General features: G+C 47.5%; 1 protein-coding gene across 2 annotated transcripts in view; it reads right to left on the bottom strand.

The window, feature by feature from the left end:
• LOC141540231 (S-adenosyl-L-methionine-dependent tRNA 4-demethylwyosine synthase TYW1-like) overlaps nt 1-17791 on the bottom strand; it is a 206252-nt gene that overhangs the window by 187596 nt on the left and 865 nt on the right. The window contains exons 2-7 of one of the 2 annotated variants that reach the window (XM_074263980.1): nt 15015-15139; nt 10884-11033; nt 8813-8914; nt 7806-8000; nt 6623-6886; nt 5287-5409 (exon numbers count right to left, since the gene is read on the bottom strand). In XM_074263980.1, coding sequence (XP_074120081.1) covers nt 5287-5409; nt 6623-6886; nt 7806-8000; nt 8813-8914; nt 10884-11033; nt 15015-15139 — 959 coding nt within the window. Of the gene's footprint in view, nt 1-5286; nt 5410-6622; nt 6887-7044; nt 7140-7805; nt 8001-8812; nt 8915-10883; nt 11034-15014; nt 15140-17791 lie in introns of those variants that run through there. The other variant, XM_074263981.1, reaches the window with a different exon arrangement.

The following is a 17791-nucleotide window of genomic DNA, read 5'->3' as shown; positions in this document are numbered from 1 at the left end:
TGGGGGAGGGGGCGTTGCCACCCTCAGGGCACAGGGAATTCTGACTTCAGTCCAGCCACTTACTCCAGGGTGAGGCTTTTCCTGATTCCCGGGGTTGCTGGGGGTCTCTCCCTTGGCCCCTCCCTAATAATTTACATATGTATCTTGCAAAGCCTAAACTGTTCCCTGCCCCCCTCCCCCCCAAAAAAGTATGCTCCCTGAGGCCGGGGATTGTTTCCTTCCTATCTTTGGGTCTCTAACCCAGCGCGAGTCCTCACAGCGCGCCCTAGCGGCGGCTGCTCCTTCCAGTTTCCCGGATGTGGTTAATGACTCCGTTATTAACAAAACCAAGCAAAAGAGGAACTAAGGCAGAGAACGGGCAGCAGTACCGAGCGCCACCAATCGACCTTAAGTACCCCAGAGAGACCGCGGGAGGCCCGGTCCCAGTCCTGCCCCTCCCCCTCCTAAGGTCGTGACCCGAGCCAGCCAATTAGCGCCCGTGCTCGGGGTCCTAATGAAAGGCGGCGCACAGCAGCCCCTAATGGAACTCGGACCCCACGCCCACCCCCAGAAAGCTCAGGGAAGCCGCAGGGGAGCGCCTGCCCGGGCCCCAGGGGGCCGCCGCACGACTGTCCCGGGCTGGGGCCGCCCGCCCCGCTGACCGCGGAGAGGCAGTTCTCTGCCAGGCCCGTTCCAGCACCACGGTCAGGGCTCGGAAGGCGCGGTGTGTGCTGCCCTCTAGTGGCGGCTGGGCCGTTTCCACTCACTCGAGCCTCCCGGGTCCCTGCAGGAGGCAGGAGGCCGCTCCCAGCAGCCCCTGCACGGGGATGGTCCCGTCACCCAGTGCCCCGGGGAGCACTTCGCCTTCCCTAATCTGACGGGCACAACCACCCGGCAAGGGGGCGCCCGATCTGAGGAGGAGGAAACTCGGGCAGAACTCTGCCAGGGGCCTGCCCGGGCTCACACAGCCAGGCTCCTCTCCTGGCCTTTGCGGCCCTCAGTCTCTGACCTCTCTGGGGGTGCCCGGCCTGCGGTCAGGAGGGTCAAACACAGCCTCAGTGCATTTCCCATTTAGTAGCTGTGTGAGCTTAAGCCACTTAACCCCAACTGTGGAAGGAAGGAAGGATCAAAGGGAGGGAGAGAGGGAGGGAAAATGCCCACTGATCATGACATCATATGCAGCAGTGTATCTGTACTTGGCAAAGGAGGGAGGAAGGCACCTTTTCACGTCATTATAATTGTATTATTCAGTCTTGATTATTTTTACTGTTGTTCTTTCCATTCACATTGCTAAAGTGATCATAGAAATCGTCTCCCTGACTCTGCTTACTTTGCTTTTTATTAGGCAATTAAAGTCTTCCCATTCTTCATTAGTCATTTCTTACAGAGTGACAGCATTCCCTTACAGTCATGTGCATAGCTGTATTTAGCCATTCCCCAAGCTACCAAAAACAATGTTGGTGCATTTCTGGCCTTTGTTTCTATCTCTGACTTTCTCAGGGTGTGTGGCTAACACTCAAGCAGGCCTGAAGATTAAACAGTATGATTGTTTTAGTCACTCTTAGCAGAATTCATTTAGTGCTTTCAGTTCCACCACTCATGAACATATTAGTAGGCCAGACTTTGTTCAACCTCTCCAACATGACTATTTCCATCTTTTGAAATCTCTGCAAATTTGCTAGGTATTAGATAAAATGTCAGAATTATTGTGATTTGCATTTCTCTTATTAATAACAATGTGGAGCACTCTCTCATATCTTTGTTTCTAGTTTACAACTTTGGGAAACGATTTATCTCCTTCAGTTACCTATCTATCAGAGAATGGTTTGAGGTCTTACATATCTGTGCAAGTTTCCTACTTATCGTGGATATAAGGCCTTTACCAAGGGATAGTGCACTTGAAACTGAAAGAGACCTTAAATACCATTGAGTTCAGCCCTCCCCGTCCATTTTACAGATGAGGAAACTGAGGCAGATTAAATCCCTTGCTTAAGGTCACACTACTAGTGAGGCAGATTTTTATCTCAGGTCTTCCTGATTCCAAGACTTTCCTCTACTAAAGAACATTGATATTTTGCAAATTCGATGCAAAATAAAAAGTTTGCCAACTAAAAACTTCCCTACTTAGCCGGCTTGTATTGATTTTGGTAGCATAAAATCTGTTCAGCGTCATCTAACAAATCATTTTATCTTTTGAGATTGCTTCTGTTCCTTGTTTAATTAAGAACTCCCCCTCTTTCCATAGCAATGAAAGGTACTTGATCTGGTTCTATTCCAATTGTTTTTGATGCTAGGATCTTTAATATTCAGGTCACATACTCATTTGACCTAATTGTGGTAAGTGGTGTTAAATGCTGGCCTAATCGGAATTTCTGCCAAACCTCAGTCTTGCCAAAATTCATTTTCCCAGTAATCCTTGTCAAATAGGGAACTTTTCTCCAAGCACTCTGTGTTCTTAAGTTGGTTTTGCTGAACTAATTACTTTATTTTGTTCTTTCTTCATTAGTCATTGTTAGAAAAGGCAGTTCTTTGGGAAAGAAAGAGGAAAGGAAAATATAAATATCACACACACATACACACAAACATACAGAGAGAAATAGATCGAATGTTAAAGCTAAGTTACATAAGTTGTAAGATACAAACTGAGCTCCTAAAACCCTGAAATACAGCTTAAGGGTTAATGAACTCAGGTTTGCTTTTTTTCTATGAAACTAGTTCCTCACCATCATCATTATACTAGCAGGCACTTATGTATCACTTGAAAAAACTCGTAAAAAGTACTTTATGTTATCTCGTTTGATCCTCACAATAATATGATCCTTATTTAATAAGGAACTGAGGCAAATGGGATTAAGCGAGCTGTTCACATAGCTAGTGAATGTCTGAGATCAGATCTAAACTCAGGCCTTTCTGACTCCTACTCCACTGCCCTATGTTCTTACCATTCAACTGCCTCAGACATCCTCATTAGTAAAAATAAAAGATAATGTAGCTTTAAAACAACCACCACAGACTCACTGTCTTGGTGTCCCAAACTCATAGTTTCCCAGCCTCCAGTTTTCTTCCTTCACAAGAGCCAAATCCTCTAAAAGTGCTGGAGGTGCTCGAGATGCATGGAGGTACAGGAAGAAAACATCAGCCCTTCTCGGTCTAAAATAGCAACATTGGTTCACAGGCGGCAAGCTGCCGGCACGCACTCCTCCCACCAGGGCATCAGGGACATTTTACACACATTTCCCACAGCATCTCGACATGTAGCAGGAGCCCTGCACGCCAGTGGCCAATGGGCCCCTTTCCTATCACTTCCCTTTCAGTGTATCACATGCCTGGCTATGTGGATTTGCATATTTACCTTTAAATGAACCCCCACAAAATGTCCAAGAAGATGAACAACTCTTGCCAGCTATACACAGACTGAAGAAAACTAATGAGAGCATGAGGGCACTCACTGTCCGCCACGAGGAGCAGGGCACTGCCTTTCTCATGGCTCAGAGTTTAACAGAAAAGTCAGTCTGAGCTCAAACCAAGATCCCAAGGAGGTGGACCCCAGCTGGGCCGCAGGGGCTGTCCCCAGGATGTTCCCTAAAAGATGGTCAGAAAACATAAACACCCGTGATCTGTCCCTGGTGGACAGAAGCAACACTTCAGGAGGGAGTAAGAAAGTCAGTGCTTTTCAAGAAAAGCTCACATGATGGAGATACTGGCATCAGCTCATGGTTTTGCTGAAAATAATGTGTCATCTCTAAAAATCCTCAGCATATAGAACCGCCTTTACACTTGAAAAGAGAATTTTTCTAAACTATCCAGAAATCTTCCAAATTCAGCATTCTGAGGAGTTTGGACGCATTTATAAAAATATAAACATGTAACATCTGATGAACTTGCAAGAACTGCCTGGAATAAGGAAAGACAGAAATTTACCAACCCAATTTCAACAAAGAACCTTTGCATAGTTGGTGGATGAGATCAGAAGATGAGTATCACAATGTAGTAAGGGGCACAGCTAAGATATGCAACACTTCCATTGGCGCCTGCTTATCTTTTTCAGCTCTGAAGGCCATTGGAACCAAATATGGGAAAAACAGCTTCAAATGCTCTAACACAAAGAGTTAAGCCAAGATTGTCCAAAATGATATAGCATATCAAATTACACTGCCCTCAATAAGAAGTACTGTTATTAATCATTTTAGTGGTAAGGGAAATAAAGAGAGGTTTATACCATTAATAGATAAAGTAAATATTTTTAAAGACATTTACCAACTTATGTGACGCTGGACAACTCACTTCATTGCTGCCTGCCTCAGTTTCCTCATCTGTAAAATGGGAATAATAATAGTGTCTAGCTCCCAAAATTGTTGTTAGGATTAAAATGTGATGATATTTATATAGAGCTTTGCCAGCCTTAAGGTTGTATATTAATACTATCTATTACAAACCATTATTATTAAATTACTCCATGCCATTCAATTTCGGTTAGTGTACATTTTCTGATGTCACGATTTCATCACACAATGTCTTACAGCATAAAGAACTGGCCTCGGCCCAAAGGTTCCCACTATGGCTTCCGTAGGCCACAGAGCCCAGGCGCAGCCCTTCCCCTCCACAAAGTACACAATACTTGGCTACCACATACTTACCTACACTAAATAAAGGGCCAGATGAGTATTTCACTGAAGGAGCATGTGATCGGACAAGTGGAGAGCTTCTGTCCTGATCCTACTAAACTGAGGCAGCAGCATCTTCATGGCCACTCTGGAAGGGATGCCTGCCCAAGGTCCAGTCTCTCCCACCGCCCAGCATGGTCCCCCAAAAAAATTGTTCCCAAGGGCACTGAGTGTGGCTAAGGGAGGTTAGCATTCCTCTAGGGCTTTAAGAGGTACAAAGTACTTCCTACAGTTTATTCTCCTATGTTCTTCACTATACTCTCCAGCAGTGGGTACTTTCACCATTCCCATTTTATGGATCAGGAAACTGAGGCACAGGAGTGTTAAAATGATTTGCCTTGAGTCACACAGCAGGAAGTGAATGAGGTGGAATCAAACTCCACTCTCCCTCATTCCAAGGCAAGCCCCTCTCTAGCACCTACTTGCTGTACTGCCGGCAGGGACAAAGCCCATAGGCAAACTTCCTGTTGGCCTATTCCCAGAATCAAAGGACCCTGCATCTGGGAGACAGAGGTCCGAGATCCCAGGAGGACCCCAGCAGATCCCAGCAGACTGATAGGTCTGAGCTCCGGGGAAGGAGCTCCCATATGAGGCCCATAGGAGTGCCAGACTCTGCATCCAGGACCCCGGCGCAGAACAGTACCTTTGCCTGCTTCATGCTGCCCATCAGCTTGCCCAGATCCTCCACATCCATCACAGAGCTGTGGCTCTTGCCCTCATCAGCACCCGACTCTTCCTCACTCGTGGTTTCAAATTCTTTTCTCTCCTGTACAAGAAACACGTGAAGAAAAACACTCTTCAGTGGATTTAAAAGGTCTACGAGTGGGTCTACGAGAACGGTTCACTGGGGGGCCTACAGCTATGGGGCCATCTTAGTTCCCAGAGTCTTTTATCTCTATATTTATAAACTGCATTGGTACCCTAGCCCGCAGCACAGTGCATACAGTAAGCACTTAATGAATGCTTTTTGTTCATTCCGTTATTTAGACGCTAATATCTTCCCCATAAAGGTGAAAGAGGGACCAGCAGTTCCTCCTCCCCTATGTGAGGCAGCAAGACAGGATTTGTAAAACTGCAAACAGGAGAAACACATGCAGGCCATTTTAAAGAACAGATGCCACCTCTCAAAGGAGCCCCACAGAAAAGCGCTTCCAAGGTGTCCGCCCAAGAACTAGCCCTGCAGGTGGTCAGGGATGTCAATCTTCTTAGCAACAATTAAGGAGACCAGATGGGACAACGGATAGAGGCAGGTTGTAAAGAAGAAACCCCCTTGGGTCTTTAAGATCAAACGAAGTCACATTTGCAAAAATTTTCCAAAAGCACTCTATGAGAGCGGGAGATTTTTTTATGATTCTAATTACTGTCTTTATTGTTATCATTATTATCTTTGTTATTATTAAATAATGGAAAAGGCACCGAATCCTTATGGTCAGTCCACCTTGAAATCGGGCTGCTGAGTAGGGGGAGCTGCTCAAGCATCTTCCAGATGGACAAGATAAAATAAAATACCTGCTAGTGCTATCTGGAGAAACATGGCGGGAAGTAAGGGAGGGAGAGAGAAAAAAGGGAGGATGGGAGAAAGGAAAGGAGAATGAGAGGGAAAAGGAGGAAAGAAAGGGAAGGAAGGGAAGAAGGAGAAAAAGCAGGAAAGCAAGAGGAAAAGAGGAAAGGAGGTGGGAAAAGGAGGAAGAGAGGATGGGAGGAAAAAGGGAGGGAAGGTGGGAAGGAGGGACTTCAGGAAGAAGGAAGGAAAGAAGGAAGGAAAAGAGAAAGAAAAGAGAGGAAGGAAGGAGGAAAATGGGAGGAAGAAAAGAAAGGAAGAAGAAGGGAAGTAGGAAGGAGTGAAGGAAGAAGGAAGGAAAAGAGAAAGAAAAGAGGGGAAGGAAGGGGGGAAAAAGGAGGAAGGGAAGGAAGGAGAGATGGGAGGAAAGCAAGGTTGAGGAGGAGGGAGGCAGGACTGGGCTCAGGGATGCCAGTACCTCTGGGGCCTTGTCCTCCTTCTTTTTGTGCTTGCATTTGCCTTTGTCACAGCTGCCCCGGCGGTGGGGGCGACAAGCCTTCTTCTGGCCACAGCTGCCACGACTTAGGTCCTGCAGCCGGGAAAGGAAGTGGGCCTGCCAAGCAGCAAAATCAGCTTCCAGGCTCCCGTGCCTGCTTCTCACCACGTTGCCGTCGCCCTCCCCACAGGTCATGATCCGCTTAGCACTGAGCATCCACAGCCATCTATCGATGTTTTTGCCAACCTGTAAGAAACCAGAAAAACCGGCCACATGGGGATGCACTGCTGAGGCAGAGAACTTAAGTAGAAAAGACTGAAATTCAGCATGAGGAGTCTTCGGGCCAAGGACGGGTCTGGCAGAACACAGACTCAGCCAATGTGCCCGGACTCCGGGTCAGACACCTCACAAGGTGGTGCCGCACAAATGGTGTCCCAGACAGTCTCAGGCCAATGACAGACAGCTCTGGCCCCAGAAAAGAAGGTCCTCAAGGGCCTGAAAAGAGTCCCAAAGGATAGGGCTCAGGGGAGGCTGCAGGAATGGCCTGTGTGCATTCAGGGGCCTACCTGCGGGCCTTCCCAGGAGCACAGAAAAAGGACAAGAGAAAACTGATGCAAACCGCCCCAAAGTCCTTCAGGTCGCCCACGGACCCCATCAGAGCCACTGGGGCCCCAAGGGCGGACAAAGGGCAGGCTCCAAAAAGAGGTGGGGAGGGGGCCAAGGCCAGGCATCCCCCCTGGTTGGGGAGGCTGACAATAAGGGGGTATTCAGTAAAAATGAAGAGTGAGCCCAGTGGGCCTGGAGGTGGGTTTGGGATTCCCCACCCCCAGCTGGCCATCTAAATCTATAAACGGGCCCACACATTGGGGCAGCCCAGAGGAAACCAGGCTTGTTCCAGAAGCGGACTGCAGTCCCAACCCACACTGGCCAGGATCCAAGGGACTTTGATCTGAAAATGTGGCTCTAAGGTTTCCTGGTCCCTCCCCTGAGGAGAATCCCAGAACCCTCTGGGAACAAGATGCAGAGGAAATGGTGAGAGCGTGAAACAGACTCCTCGTGGGCAGCAGAAGCTGCTGCTTTTCCTCAAAAACCAATCAGACAATCCCCCTGGAACGGACAAACAGTCCCATCCACTCCGGCCAAGAGGAAGGAAGCGGCCCCTTACCTTGTTGAAGTCACTGCCATAGAAGGAATTTCCTAATCCAAACACAGCGTATCTCATTCCCTTCAGGTAAGTCTTGCCAAATCTAAAGTCATTCGCTGCTTCCTCCAACCATTTGCAGAACCACTCTGCACTGTCTGGGGGGCGGCCATCGGTGTAGGTGGCAACCAGGAAGACACAAATATTTTTACTGGTTACCTACAAAGAGAAAATGGTGTTCCGGAGGATTTCCAAAGCCTCTTAACAAGAGGAGCATTTGATTCTAAACTCACCTCCCTACTGCCCTGGCCTCCAAGAAAGAGGCTTTTCCATGTGTTTTTAATGCTTGGAACAGAAAGAGAATGGCTGTGATTGTCCCTAATTTAGGGAGGAGGGAAGTAGAACAGAGAGTGATGCAGGGGGAGAAGTGATGGAGGACGTGGCACTCAGAAGCAGGGAAGTCGTGCCCTTTAAAGCTCCTGCATCTTGGGAATCTCCATGGACCAGGAAAGAGGCTCCCGCCCCAGAGGGCCTGGGCTCCAGCCCGTCTGGTCCCGAGCTCAGAACTAGGGTGAGTACCTCCAGGGCACACGCTGCTCAGGGCACCCATATGGGCAGCGTAGTAGCATAGTCATGGCCTAGGAAGACACATACAAGCTGAGGGACTCTGGCAAGCCACCGTTTCTCTCTCAGCCTCAGGTTCCTCATTTATTATTATTATTATTATTATTATTATGTTACAATATAATCTTGATTATTAAGTCATGCCATCTTTATAACAGTAATGACTGTGAGAGTTCTCTCGGCCCTCTGAGCTACAGCCCTGGGGGTCCTCCCTTTCTCCTAGGCCCAGAATCCCACGGGGTCTCAGAGTTAGGGTTACAACATAGGTCATCTGGCTCCAGATTCCTTTCTAAAAAGCAAATAGATCCTTTTTAAGGAAATTAAATTTATTAGATAGAAGAGCAGCCCGGAGCCAAGACCCAGAAAGTGCTTTGGTGGTGAAAGACACCAAAAAATCCACCACCTACCTCTTCTCCCAGGTGATCATCAGGGTCATATTCTTTCAAACTAATGATCACCACAGGCAGACCAAGAGTCGCTACGGCCTCAGAGAGAGTCACTGCAAATCCCTGATGAACAAAAATCAGACAATGAGCTGTAGAATGTCAGGGACACGGCTCGGGCCCCATTTTAGCAGGAGTGAACTTCCCGGGACCGATCTCAACCCCTTTTAAATATCACCTTTTTTTTTTTTTTTTTTTTTTTTTTTTTTTAATTAACTCCCTCCATGGGATCACAGACCACATATCACTGGATAAGAGATTGAAGGCCACAAAGAGAAGTCACAAGAAGAAACATGCTGGAAACAATTGAGGAAGAAAATTCCTGCTTCCCTAAGAACTGGCTGAAGGGATCACTTCATCCTCCGCCAAGGTACAGACCTCAAGGGCCCGCAGGAGGCTGGATGAGCCAAGGGGCAACATCGGAACAGAGCGGCTCGAGCGGCTCCCCAGCAGGAGCATAATCGCCACTCAGGGTCCCCAACTGAGAGCCATCATTCTGGTCCCGACCCCTTGTCACAGCATAGGTGAGAAAGCAAGGATCAGAGAGGTTAAGCTCTCTCCTTCTCCCTGTGATCCAATAATGGCATCATTGGACCCGTGCCCCAAGAGTGTTATCGTAAAGAAAATAAGATACATCTGTTCAAACAGATGTACAGCAGCCCTGCTTGTGATTGCAAAAAACTGGGAACCCCCTAAATGTCCAACAGTTGGCAAATGGCTGACTCAACTAGGGTATATAAATGAGCTGGAATCTTATGATCTTGCTGTTAAAAATGATAAATACAAGGAAGAAAAGAAACTAGAAAGGCTTATGGAGGTAATACGGAGTGCTTAAATGACAAAGTATAAACAGGAGAATAAAATATACACTCACTGTGACAAGGGAAAGGAAAACACAGACACAAAGAGACAGATGAATAGCCAGACAGAAAGGAATCCTGGGGAAGGAGAAATAATGTGAATTCGGCATCTCTTCTGCATAAAAAGCTATGGATAAGTGAAAATCATTACAAAGATTTAGGTTAGCAAGAATGCACCTGGGAGGGCTCCCTGGGAGCTTCCTGAATCCCTCTCCTGTCTGCTTCAGAGGCTGGAGCCCCTTGAGAAAGCAAGAATCCCCCCAAGGGGGATGACAAGCTGAAGCACACAAACCTGAACTTGGCCTTTTTTAAAAAGCTAAACAATTAAGGACAGGGAGAGAGAGACCTGGACTGAGACAGTCAGAAAGAAGCTGGGCAGACAGTTTTCCCCAGCAAGGGGGCCTGAGCAGCCCAGAACCTTCCTGGGAATGGCAGAGACCAGGGGAGGAAGAAGTCCCAGGCTGCAGAGATGATCCCAAGCTGGTGGTAAAATGGACCAAGCCAGAAGCTTCGGGGATGTGAGCAAGCAGCTTGATGGGGGATGTACCCAAAACAGGCTCCTGTGAGGAGACCCCCCAGATCCCGGGGCTCTTAAACATCACGTTCCCCCAATGAGATATTAGTAAAAAAGCACTTAGCAAAGTCCCTAGTGCACAATAGGTGCTAAATAAATGCTTATTCCCTTCCCTTCTCCGCTCCCTAGAAGCAGGAACCAAATTAAGGAACAGAGAGGACCAGAGCCTTGCCCAACCTGCTTGTTCTCTTTAACTTTCTGCTACAAGGGCCAAGGTAGGGAAGGGAGAAAATATCTTCAAAAACTAAGATGTTAAGAAAAAGTAAAGATATCCATCAGAATTTTACACTTAATGAAAAGTTAATTAAAGTGGATAGAGCACCAGCCCTGAAATCAGGAGGACCTGAGTTCAAATCTGGCCTCAGATACTTAATACTTCCTGGCTGTGGGACCCTGGGCAGTCACTTAACCCCAATTGCCTCAGCAAGAAAAATAAATAAATAAAAGATTGTTAAACAGAAAGTATGAAGATTAGGGAATTGAGACCTAGAAAGAAGAAAAAAAAGAAAACTTCAGGAATAAAACTATTCAATTTAAGTCACACGAACACCTAAGAACAAGTCTGGGAATCAAAGGCCAAAATGGCGACCGGCCCTCTCACCTTTGCAGTGCCAGTCTGAGAAGCGTAGAAGATCTTCACTCCAGAAACATGAACTTCTTTCTTCTGATGGGAAGCAGACCCATTGGCCACAGGAGCCACAGGGGTTGGAGAGGCCTTCTGGAGGGAGGATTTCCCTGTTGATCTGTCACCCTTAAAGATAAAAATGTACAGGTTTGGGCCATCACCACCAATTTTTTCCTATAGTACCCTTCCTGATGACAAAAATAGGCAAAGAAACAGACTTCTTAGGAGGTTAGAAAATTCAATTTAAAATTTAAATCCTAAGATTCAGAAGCGCCCTTGGAAATGTCCTGAAAAGGGATCCCCATTTCTGCCTAGCCCCAAGGGGTTGTCCCCCTCAGCAGGAAGATCCCCAGAAGGAAGCTACCCACTAGTCTGCGTTTGCTTCAGTGGGAAGGAAATCGTCCCAATTTCTACCCAGTGCTCCATCTTCTGGGGCCAAACCAAGCAGAGCTAATCCCTCTAGCAAACTAAAGCCTCCCAGGGCCATGGAGCCAGCTCATGAACTCCCTGGTCTGGCTCTGAAATACTCTCAAGGTCACACTTCCCTCTTTCTGCTAAAGCCAATGGCGCATCCCTAGTTTTCATCCTCCCTGACCTCTAGGTGGTGGCCAGCACTCCTGGCCAGGCCCCCCCGGGCTCGTGTTCTGGGACCCTGCCCTCTCCCTCCCCCCCACCTGCTGGAGAGCAACTTCTCAGTCTCCTCTGCAGCATTATCATCCCTATCCTGTGCCTGAACTACCTGTGAGAGTCTCCTAGGACTCGGTCTCTTTCCCTCTGTGTGTGTGTATGTGTCTACTGCTCTCTGTCTGTCTTTCTGACTCTGTGTACATGTGTGTCTTCTGTCTCTCTGTCTCTGTGTGTGTGCATGTCTGTCTGTCTCTCTGCAGGTCTATCTCTGTCTACGTCTATCTGTCTGTCCATCTCTCTGTCTCTGTGTCTGTCAGTCTCTCTATCTGTCTATATCTCTCTATCTGTCTCTCCTCTTTTCTTCTTTCTCATCATCAGCATGGAGATGACTCACAGGTCTACCTATAAAGCTCATCTCCCTTCCAAACTCCAGTCCTTCATGCAGCACTTGGCCTAGTGCCTGGCACACTGTAGGTGCCTAATAAATGTTTACGGCTCGGTCGCCACGCTACCTGGGGTGCCACAGGCATCCCTGACCCCTGTGTCCACACCCAAACTGCTCCCCTCTGCCCTGGCTCCTTCCTCTTCCGCCCACATATTGCTATGGCGGGCTCCTCTCTTCTTCCAGTTGCCCAGCTCACAGTCTGGAGGCTCACCTTTGACCAGCTCCCCTCCCCCCACCTAACTGCGGCCGGGCCCTCACATCCACCTGCTGGCTCCAGTCCAGCCTCATCAGCTGCCACCTAGCCCTTGGTCCTGACCGGCATCTTCACTTCCAGCTTCTGCCTGATCCAGCTTCCCTGGAAGCTCAGAATCCCTGTCAAATGTGGCACACTCCTGCTCCAGAAGCCCCTGGAGCTCCCTCTTGCCTAGTCTAGTGCAGGGCTTTCCACCTGGAGCCCAAGATTTTTTTTAGTTATTTTGATAATTATATATTTCAAATAATCAGTTGCCCTGGTAACTATTTGTTTTATTTCACACATTAAGAAGCCCGACTCTGATATGGAATCATGGGCTCCCCCAGACTGAGGCCCAAGGGGTGGGTCCAGGACACACACTATATAAATAGTGATAAAACACGGAGCGGCCACTTGCCCTTTAAGGTCTCTCCGGCTGACTCTGGGTCCTGCACCATCCCTGCAGCTCTCCCGGCTCACAGACTCCCCCAGCTCCCTCCCAGGAGTGTGCTCAACACTGTGTCCAGCTCCCGAGCCTTCTCCTGGTTGGAGCCCCCTGCCCAAAGCCTTTGCCCTGAGCTGTGCCCTTGGATCTCCCCTTGCTCGAGACAATTCCTGTGCCCCCAGCCTCTGGCACAGCACCCAACACAAAGCAGGAGCCCAGGGGGCAGCTAGGTGGCGCAGTGGATAGAGCACCAACCCTGAATTCAGGAGGACTCGAGTTCAAATCTGGTCTCAGACACTTAACACTTCCTGGCTGTGTGACCCTGGGCAAGTCACTTAACCCCAGCCTCAGAAAAAAACAAAAACAAACAAACAAACAAAAAAAAGCAGGAGCCCAGTGCTTGTGGAATTCATGTTTCTTCTCTGAGGAGCCCCCACACCCCCCAGAACAGCCTCAAGGCCTTTCCTGCCCCGGGGGATCCTCCTCTAGCCACTCTTCAGTCTACAGATTTAAGGCAAAGGCTTCAGTGTTAAAGCCCTTCATAATGCCAGTCATCGTCATCAACGTCCTCCCTGAAATGAGCCATTCAAGCCTGAACAAGGAGGGCCATGGAAGCCTCAAAATCATGCTTCTCAGTACAGTCAAGAATGGTGCTAGCTTTTAGAGCTTCCCCCCCATATCTGGGGTCCACTCAGACTCCTGGCTCCCCTTCACAAAACCTGCCATCTAACCACACCTCCCCATCTTGTCGTTGGTGGTACATTTCTTGAACCCAAATGTGACACTTTATAAATCTCCTTTTAAATTTAAAATCAAATTCAAACTTCTTCTGCCCAATTTCCAAGGCTGTGAAGACCTTTCTAAACCCTAACTCTGTCACCCATAATGCGTTATCCCTTCTACATCTGTGGGAACCACAAGGAAGACAGGAGAGGGGGCTACTACTTTCTCTAAAGGTTTTAAAGCTAAACTTTTCTTTTCTTTTTTTTTTTAAGTCACTTCCTTTTTTATATATATAAACCTTTTTATTTTCAAAATACATGAATAGAGGGGCAGCTGGGTAGCACAGTGGTTAGAGCACCACTGTGGTTAGAGCATCATCTCTGAAGTCAGTTCAAATCCAGCCTCAGATACTTAACATTTCCTGGCTGTGTGACCTGGACAAGGCACTTAACCCCAATTGTCTCAGCCAAAAAAAAAAAAAAAAAAAACCACAAATATTTTTCAACATTCATCCTTACCAAACCTTCTGTTCCAAATTTTCTCCCCTTCCCCCAGTCCCCTCCCCTAGATGGCAAGTAATCCAATATAGGTTAAACGTGCGCAATTCTTCTATATTTCCATATTTACCTTGCTGCATAAGAAAAATCAGATCAAAAGGAGGAAAAATGAGAAAGAAAACAAAATGCAAGCTAACAACAGAAAGAGTGAAAATGCTAAGTTGTGATTCACACTCATTCCCCACAATCCTCTCTGGGGGCAGATGGCTCTCTCCATCACAAGACCATTAGAACTGGCCTGAATCACCTCGCTGTTGAAAAGGGCCTCTTCTGTGCCTTCTCTGCAGACCTGCAGGTCCTACCCGTGAACCACAGAAAATCCCCCGGAGGAGTCAGGCTGCGGCACATGAGTGCATGTGTGGCCCTCCTTTCCAATATGTAGTAGCCAGGGTCAAAGAGCACAACATCAGAACTGATCACCATATGACCTTCTTGTTGCCGTGTACAGTGTTCTCCTAATTCTGCTCCCTTCACTTAGAAGCTAAACCTTTCAATACCATTCAGCTAAGCATCCACAGAAGATAAAAAGCTGAAAAGCCCCAAACTCTTCCTGGCATCACAACTACCCTCAGCCTCAGTTTCTTCATCTGATAAATGGGGATAATAATAGCATCTGCCTTCCAGGGTTACTGTGGGGATAGGATGAGATAAGCATTGCAAAGAGCTTTGAAAACCTTAAAATACCATATAATCCTATTGTTATTCTTATCATATATATATATATAAAAGGCTTTTTATATATTTATATTTTATATATCTGATATATGCTTAACCTGAGGCACACAATAAGTACTTACTAAATTCACTCGCTCACTTAGCAGAACCCGAAAAGAATAAAGGTGCACAGCTCTAGAACCTTTATTAGGAAGTGACTATCTAAAGCGATCTCCATCCATCTCCTTAAGAAGTGACTCTATGGAGGCAGCTAGGTGGCGCAGTGGATAGAGCACCAGCCTTGAATTCAGGAGGACCCGAGTTCAAATCTGATCTCAGACATTTAACACTTCCTAGCTGTGTGACCCTGGGCAAGTCACTTAACCCCAGCCTCAGGGGGGAAAAAAAAAGTGACTCTACTTACGAGCTTTTTGATGACCACTTGGACACAGATGCACAGACTGAGGCCGAAGGCCAGGCCCAAGTACACGTAAAACCTGTTCACCCACAGGGAGATCAAGGGCGCGTAGAAGTGGTCCCATGAAGCATCTAGGCAGAAAGCACACACGTGTAAGCAGGCAGGGGGTGAGCAAATTATCATTTTTTTCCTATCAAAACATTATAAATCAAAACAAATATATTTATTATAAATAAAACATTATCAATTAAAACTGTGCATCTAACCAGTACAAGCCATAGGATAGTCCTAATCCTCCATTCATTCTAAGTAAACTCTGGCGACATTAACTTACCAGGACTCAACTAAATGTGGGAGCCACTCAGGCACCTTATTTCTGACGAGGGCAACTGAACAGAGTTTAGTGTTTCTCCAGCATCTGAAAACAAACCCCTACTTTTCAAAGATCAGCCTGTACCCAATGAACGCAGAGAGGAGAAAACTCTCACGAAGATTCTTGGGTTCTCCGGGCAGTCTCTCCATTTCGTAACTGCCCTCAGAGGTTTCTGGGGCTGCACAAATGAACCTCCTATTACCATGGGAGACGGAGGCATTTAATTGCTGGTGGGGCCAACAGGTGAATTAGCTCATCCGTGTTCATGTCACTGCCTTTCTGAGAGTGGACACTTGAAGCCATCCATCCTCTTCAGACAGGAAAGACCAAAGGGAGGTTCTCGGGAAAGGCTTGAACAGCCACCAGAGTTTATCCAACACGTTTGCTTATTCCTTATTCATGCCTTTTACACAGTAATAAAGCTTGACGAATGGCACTGCCAAGGGCTGCCAAAGGCCGTAGGCCCTCCAAGGCCAGGGAAGCCAGATTTGCTTAATCGGCGTCCCCTTCTTCAAACGTTGAAAGTTGGGCCAGTTTTCATTGCAGCACAAAATAAAAAGGGGCAAAGCCGTGAGCTGCTGTTGGAAAGGATAGGCAAGGCATCATTTTAAAGAAATTAGTGTAGGCTTGGAATCAGAGATCTGAGTTCAAAATCCACTTTCTATATGCCACTTGATGGGGTGGAACTACGAAAGGCATTTCTCAATATACTCATCTAGAAAATGGGTCTCAGGACTCATACTACTCTGTGAATGGGATGGTTCTGAACAAAGTGCTTTTGTTTTTTCTGTGCTGGAGACGACAGGAATTGGTTTTATCACAGTGACACAAAATTAATAGAAGGCAAACTTCCTCTTCCTTCCATCAGATTCAGTACCAAGGTTTTCTAGGAATATGTACAATGGAGGGAGCTGGGCCTGGAATCAGGGAGACCCGGATCCAAAGGCCGTCTGCCACTTGGACTGATCTGCGGTTTGACTCTCACCGAACCCTCAGGAACTTCCAGACACCCCCTAAGTCCTAGCATGAAATCCACACGTCCAACACCAAAACCAGAGACCCCCCCCACACACACAGCCATGGGCTCTGAGGTCTGGAGAGAGAATCCGAACTCACACCTCAGCTCTGCCCCTCACGGCCTGTATAAGCCTGCTTCCCCAGGCCTGCTCCTCGCCCACGAACTGAGAGCGGAGGTCTGTCACTCTGGATCTACAGTTTTATCAAGGCCTTGAGCATCATCCATTCCAGCCCATTCACTTTACAGAGGAGGCCCCAGACGGGCCAGGGCCTTGCCTGAGGTCACAGGGAGTAAGGAACAAGTCGGAAGCAGGCTCCCCAACCCCACGGCAACTTTCGCCAAGCACCTACTTCGATCTGTTCCAGACAGAACCAAAACTCAAAAACTTACAAAAAATACAAGCTAGCTCAGAATAATGTCCTGGGGAAAGACACTAGCGAGTGAAGGATTACAAAGGCTTCTGGAAAGGATAGAGGAGGCCGGGGGTACAGTTATCCCAGTTATTACACATCTCGACTTCCCCGCTGAAGGGCTGCACCGGCCCTGGAGCCAGGAGGACCAAACCCCACCTCACCGAGCACTGCCTGGCTGGGTGACCCCAACTGCCTCACACACACAAAAAGTCAAATGGGAACTTGGGGGGAGTTTCTGAAAGCCACAGACACATGGAAGGCCGGCAACTGACAAAAAGCCTACAAATACTTTGTAAACATCCCATAAAAAAGGGAAAAATCAGACTTCTCTGGAGGGCCAACACATTTTCACAAATTTTCACAGCGCCCCAACCCCCAGCATGTGGAAGGGCTAACATTCGGACATGAGGGCGGGCGACCCACGACCCCCATCTCTCCAGGCTGTCAGGAGCCTCCCCAGGAACTTGCCCTTCAGTTAGAAGGAGGGAGAAGGGAAAGAAGGAAAAGGCCAGAAGCTGGTCCAGACGCCCTCACTCTGGGCTCCCATTTCTGACTCAGAGCCATCAGCAATGGCTGCAATGCCCTCCCCCTCACCTCTGACAACCCCTCCCCCCTCCCAAACTCAGCTGTTTTTTATACAAAGCCTTCCCCCAAGTCTCCCTCAGAGCAATTACAAGTAATTACTTTGTGTCCATGTATTTAAGATGTATTTATATTGAATCTCCTGCAGCTACTGGAGATATCTTGGTAAGTGCATTTCAATACAAATGGTTTTCAGGTAATCTGATGTATTTCATTCTAGGCATCTAAAAAGTCGATTCTGAGGGTTGCTCCAGCCTTCTCCGGACTAAAAATCCTTCAGTAAGCATTTATTGAGCACCTTCTGTGTGCCAGCAACTGTACTAAGTGTTGGGATACACATATTTACGTTTGTGCATATATACATACACATGTACACAAAAACATACATATATGTATT

Source organism: Sminthopsis crassicaudata, chromosome 4 (genome assembly GCF_048593235.1).
Source record: "Sminthopsis crassicaudata isolate SCR6 chromosome 4, ASM4859323v1, whole genome shotgun sequence".
NCBI lineage: Eukaryota > Metazoa > Chordata > Mammalia > Dasyuromorphia > Dasyuridae > Sminthopsis > Sminthopsis crassicaudata.
Note: the sequence above shows the minus strand (reverse complement) of the source record. Positions and strands in the feature narration are given on the sequence as shown.